The sequence below is a fragment of the Cervus canadensis genome, chromosome 29 (assembly GCF_019320065.1).
Source record: "Cervus canadensis isolate Bull #8, Minnesota chromosome 29, ASM1932006v1, whole genome shotgun sequence".
Lineage (NCBI taxonomy): Eukaryota > Metazoa > Chordata > Mammalia > Artiodactyla > Cervidae > Cervus > Cervus canadensis.
The window spans coordinates 30,517,935-30,523,934 of NC_057414.1; the positions used below are offsets into that span (position 1 = coordinate 30,517,935).

Consider the following 6,000-nt stretch of genomic DNA (forward strand, 5'->3'; position numbering starts at 1 on the left):
CCACTTCCAAGCCTTCCCCGGTCTGTTGGTGCTTTAGCATTCAGGCTTGAGTTGAGTGGAACATCCCATCTTCTGGCAGAAAATCTGCTAAACAGTGAGCTGGGGAAATATCTGTGCTGGAGATGGTGAACGTCTGTTTCAGAGAAATAGCATCAGGTACATGGCTGTCCGGACTTCCTTGGTGGCTCCGTGGTAAAGAATTCACCTGCCAATGCAAGAGATGCAGATTCGATCCCTGGTTCAGGAATATCCCCTGGAGAAGGAAATGGCAACCCTCACCAGTATTCTTGCCTGGGAAATCCCATGGACAGAGACGCCTGGTGGGCTACAATCCATGGGGTTCCAAAGAGTCAGACACGACTGAAACAACAACATGGCTCTCATCATTCCCATAGAGCTGTAGGTAGAGAAAGGGAGCAAAGAGGCAGTGGGTTAATGAGTCCATGGTGTAGGATCTCTTGGGAGGTTAGAAGGTCGGTAAGATAAATGTGGTAGAAATATCAGTTGAACCCTTCCCTTGCACATTACATGCAATGAAATACTAATATGAGTGTTAGATTCAGACAATTGAGGTTTTGTGTTCAATCCCAGCTCTGCCTTGGGTTGCTTTTTCACAATGACAAACCACTTCTGCCTGAAAAGTGAGGGAGGTAGAAGGTTCCTCTCTGCACTGACAGCTGGGTCCTCCCGTCAATGTGCCCATCACCCGCCCACCTGTGCAGGTTGAGAAGGAAGGTCCTGACATCCCCAGCAGGAGGGCATGGGAGAATCTAGTTTTAGAGTTTGGAGGAAGGCTGCCAGCAGGCCAGGTTAATAAAAGTAGGTGGTGCGCTGGGTGTTTTTACCAGAGGCATGTGACCTCACGTGCAACAGATTGCCTCGCCTCTCTGGACGAAGGAAAGTAAATTGGCTCCAGAGATGCCTAGGGAGGAGGGGTCCTGAGAGAAGGGCCGCAGAGTGCATGTGAGTGTGTAGTCCTAACGTGGGGTGGTTGCGAGATAATTGCATGTCTCAGGTGTGCTGGGAGGCAGGGGCCAGAGGTCAGGTGCAGAAAGCAGCCAAGAGTGTAGTTATATCCTAATTATTGCTTGTGCTGGAATGTTTTATTCCATTTATAAAATGGTCTGATTGTTTTTTTTTTTTTCTTCATGCTGTAGGAAAACAGCCAGGTGGGGTCTAGCCAAGCTGTGTGGGTGGTGTTCCCTAATTGCTGGGCTGGACTTTCTTTTGCCAATTAGGTGGCTTCCTTAGACCTGCTCTTTTATAACTTGATTACTACATGGGGCAACTCGATTTTGTATAACCTCTTTCATACCGAGTGGAGCTGCTTTCAACATGTCAATTTCATCTTGGCACATTTGGGTGCTTTCAACAGCCTGTGCTCACATTGAAACCAAAATCAGATACTGACATATGAAAAGGAATATAGAGACGTCTTTTCCCCAGAGATTGATTCTGTCAGCATCTCTATCTTTTTAGAAGTCCCCTTCACATCTCTGTGTTAGCTGTTTGGGTTGAAAGTACAGTGGCTGAGTAGATGCCCAGCTAAATGGAGGTGTTTAGTGCAAATTTATGGTTTTCCTTATACCATAAGCAAAAGTTAACTCAAAAGGAATCATAAGCCTAACTGTAAACATTAAAACTATGAAACTCCTATGGCTGATTCATGATGAGGTTTGACAGAAAACAACAAAATTCTGTAAAGCAATTATCCTTCAATAAAAAAATAGATTTAAAAAAAGTTATGAAACTCAGAGGGAGGGGACATACATATACCTGTTGCTGATTTATGCTGATATATGGCAGAAACAACACAATATTCTAAAGCAATTGTCCTCCAATTAAATTTAAATATTAAAAAAGGAAAAAAGAACTATGAAATCCTTAGAAGAAAATATTTTCTTTTAGAGTAAATGCTTATGACCCTGGGTTAGGCAAAACCTTTTTAGATAAGATACCAAAAGCACAAGCAATAGCAACAAAATTGGACTTCATGAAAACTAAAAACTTTTGTTCTGTTGAAGGACATCATCAACAAAGTGAAAAGGTGGGACTTCACTTCTTATTTTCCAGGGGTTAAGAATCTGCCATGCAGCGTAGGGGATATGGATTCAATCCTTAGTCAGGGAACTAAGATCCCACATGCCAAGGAGCAATGCAGCCAATAAATAAATAACATTTTTAGAAAGGATGTGAAAAGGCAACACAGAACTAGAGAATATATTTGTAAATCTTCTATCTGATAAGGGGCATTCATCCAGTGTATTAGTGTTAATAGAGAACTTATAACTCAGTAATTAAAAAAGACAACCACATTTTTAAACAGGCAAAGGATTTGAATAGACACTTCTGCAAGGAAGATATACAACTGGCCCATAAACACACGAGAACATGCTCACCTTCAGTAATTATCAGGGATGTACAAATCAAAACCACAGTGAAATACAACTTTACAACCTTTAGGATGGCTGGAATCAAAAAGACAGGTAATAACAAGGATTGGGACTTCTCTCTGGTCCAGTGGTTAACATTTAACCTTCAAATGCAAGGAGTGCAGGTTCTGTCCCTGGCTGGAGAACTAAGATCCTACATGCCTTGAGGCCAAACCAAAACAAAAGCAATATTGTAACAAATTCAATGACGACTTTAAAAATGGTCCACATCAAAACAGCCCTTAAAAAAATGAGTTTTGCAGAGGATGTGGAGCACTGGAGCCCTCACATACTGCTGATTGGAATGTAACATGGTGCTCCTGCTTTAAGGGAACAGTCTGGAAATTCCTCAGTCTTGGACTTACCCTGTGGCTCAGATGGTAAAGAATCTGCCAGCAATGCCGGAGACCCAGTTTCTATCCCTGGGTCTGAAAGATTCCCTGGAGAAGGGAATGGCAACTCACTCCAGTATTCTTGCCTGGAGAATCCCAAGGACAGAGGAGTTGCTGGGCTATAGTCCATAGGATTACAAACAGTTGGACACAGCTAAAGTGACTTACCACACACATACGCATTGCTGTTTTACAGAATAGGAAACTGAGTCCCAGAGTCTTCAAAGGACTCTCCCAAAAACAAAGTAGACAAGGGACACAGTTGGTATTTAATCTAGTTATTCTACTTTCAAAACAAGAACACACTCTCTCCTATGCGTTACTGCTTCTTCAAGCAACATAAAACTGTATGTTTCATGATATCTCCTTTTCTGATTACAGAAATACTTATACATGATCATTATTGAAAAATTAAAAAATACATAAAAAAAGAAAAATAATTGAAATTATCCTTGATCTTGAGACTACAAGCAGGGTAGTGTGTAGCTGTCTAGCCACCAAATTAAATTATGCTGGTTTAGAACCCATTTTCACAAAAATGTATTAATAATATTTCCCATGTTATTATATGTTGTCCTATATAACGATTATAATGGTTGTTAAGTTTTCTCTCTTTGCCGTGTACTATAATTATGTACTCAATTATATGGTGGAAACTTTAGAGTATGTTTTTTTTGCTGTTGTTGCCAATTGTGATGAACATTTTTGCACATCAATCATTGTCCCAATCTTTGATGACTTCCTTAGGCTAAATTGTTAGAAGTAGAATTTCTGTGTCAAACATTATGCACATTTTTTTTAAGACTTTTGATTTGCATCCTCAGGTTGTCTTTTGAAAAAGCTGTACCAATTACACTTTTACACAGGCATATGAGTGTTTATTTTCCTGTTTGTGACAAATATTGTTTTTTTTCTTTTAACTTATCAACTTGCTGTCACATTCATATTTTAATTTTCCTTTATTTCCCTATTTTTGAAGTTGGACTTTTATGTATTTATGATCATTGTATTTAATAGAAATGATATTGACTAAAAGTGCATCGAACCTTTCATGAATGAAGCTGTCTTTGTAGACTGCAGGTGACTCATGGAGAATATTTTTTGCCAAACTTTGCAACTTCATTGCTGGGAAGGAATGGTTTAGAGCAGGGGTTCCCAACCTCTGGGATCTAATGCTTGATGATCTGAAGTGAAGCTGATGCAATAAAAATAGAAATAAAGTACACAATAAAATGTAATGTGCTTTTATCATCCTGAAACCCTCCCCTCCCCGGTCTGTGGAAAAACCATCTTCCACAAAACCAATCCCTGGTGCCAAAATGTTGGAGACCACTGGTTTAGAGGTGGGGGAGTGGGAAAGTGGAGGGAAGAAGTTATTTCTTAGATTTGATCTCGTTTGTCTCCCACGTAGGTTCTTAAAGGTGGACAGGAAGCACCCACAAAGCCCAAAGGTCGTCCCAAGAAGAACTCCATCCCCACATCAGAAGAGATCGAAGCTGAAGAGAAGCTGAACAGCCAGGTTCAGACCCAGGAGCTCCTGGAGCCCTCCCAGGGCCTGGAGGGTCTCTGTGATACACAGGAACCAAAGGCACGCGGTGTCCCCGTGGAGGTGGCCAAGTCCCCAGGCCAGGCCCAGGAGTTGCCAGTAGCCTCTCCGGAACCCCCACCATCAAGCTAAGATAAAACTCTTGGTGGGGGGAGGGGGAGACTGGGAAGAAGGGAAAGAAAGAGGGCAGGGAGACGAGGGAGAAGAAAGCTGCCGAGAGCCCGAGACCTGGGGGAGAAGACCACGGCCGGCTCCCTCCCTCCTGCCCGGGGCTCTCAGCTCCAGCCTTTGAGGAAGACTTGCTCACCTTGGCCTGCTCTTCCTAAAAGGCTGCCTAAGCCACACAAGCCCTTGACTAAGGGACACAGTGCCTTGGAACTGCCGGCCCCAGTGGGGGTGACGCCGTGCAGCTGTCCGGGTCCAAGCTCCCCCTGGCATGATGGGGGACACTGCGACCAGCCTCGGAGCAGCTAGCCATCAAAGCAGAGAGACGGAGGAGTGGGCAGCATGCCCAGGTTCCTTGCTGACTCAGCACTTATTTCTGTAGTTTTAAAAGAGAATTTAATGTTTTTGATTGTTGTTTTTTTTTGGGGGGGGGGTGGTCGGTGAGGGCGGGCAGATAAGAGTTGGGGGAAGGGAGTTTTGAGTTAATAGAATAAAGTTTGTTTGTTTGAAGACATGCGTGCCTTTATGCCCATTATATGGTAGTCAGGTGACCCAGGAACTGATAAACCTTGTTTTTCTCGCTTCATTCAGTTGCCATCCCTGAAGCTGCAATGCAGATATGTTAAGATAACTTTTATTTTTTAATTAAAAATAAATCTTTTAAAAAGGATGGGGTGTGTTGTTTCTTCCGGGGAGTGTATTTAGATCTTCTTGAATACATCCTATGCAAAGAGGGTGGTGCTAATGCAGGAGACACAAGAGACTCGGGTTCGATCCCAGGTCTGGGAAGATCCCACATGCCAAGGGACAACTCGGCCCGTGTGCCACAGCTGCTGAGCCTCAGCTCCCTAGAGCCCGTGCTCCATAACGAGAGAAGCCAGTGGAGTGAGAAACCCCTGCACCACGACTCGAGAAAGCCCACACACAGCACCAGAGCCTCGGCACGGCCAAAAATAAAGGTAAGGAAAAAAAATAAAAACTCGTAAGCCTGAGAGCTTGTAGTACACAACTCCTTCGACAGGACTGGATTCAAGCGTCGTGATGGCCACTTTGACTTTGCTAAGGCCGTGCCTTCCCCTGGCCTTTGAGATCAACAAAGAGAAAGCAGTCTCTCTCTTAACGCGGAGGTAAGGACTTGGCCTCCGAGAACCAGTTCGTGCAGCCCACACCCAGCTGTCGGCCACTGCCTCCCTCACCTGAGCCTCCCCCCCCTTCCCCCCCGCCACCGCCCAGGGCTTTAGGATCTGCCCACCAGGTGGTGTCCCCACGGCCAAAGTAAGCAGGTGAGTCCTGCCAGCTGGGTCTCCCGCTTGAGGAATCATTCTGTCCCGTTCTCCTGCTCCAGAAAGGCCCTCATTAGGACGCAGCTTTCTTAGGCTGGTTTCCGGTCTCTGGTCTGGGCTCTCACGCTGTCCTTCTCATAGGTGTCTGACCATTCAAGGCCTGAACCACCAGAGTTCAAGGA

At 44.3% G+C, this 6,000-nt stretch overlaps 1 protein-coding gene across 1 annotated transcript in view; it reads left to right on the plus strand.

Moving 5' to 3' along the window:
• Positions 1-5,205, plus strand: part of BARX2 (BARX homeobox 2) — a 76,411-nt gene extending 71,206 nt beyond the window's left edge. Inside the window, exon 4 of the mRNA XM_043452596.1 lies at positions 4,236-5,205. Coding sequence (XP_043308531.1) covers positions 4,236-4,502 — 267 coding nt within the window. The 3' untranslated portion in view covers positions 4,503-5,205. The remainder of the gene's footprint in view (positions 1-4,235) is intronic.
• The last annotated feature ends 795 nt before the right edge of the window (positions 5,206-6,000 follow it).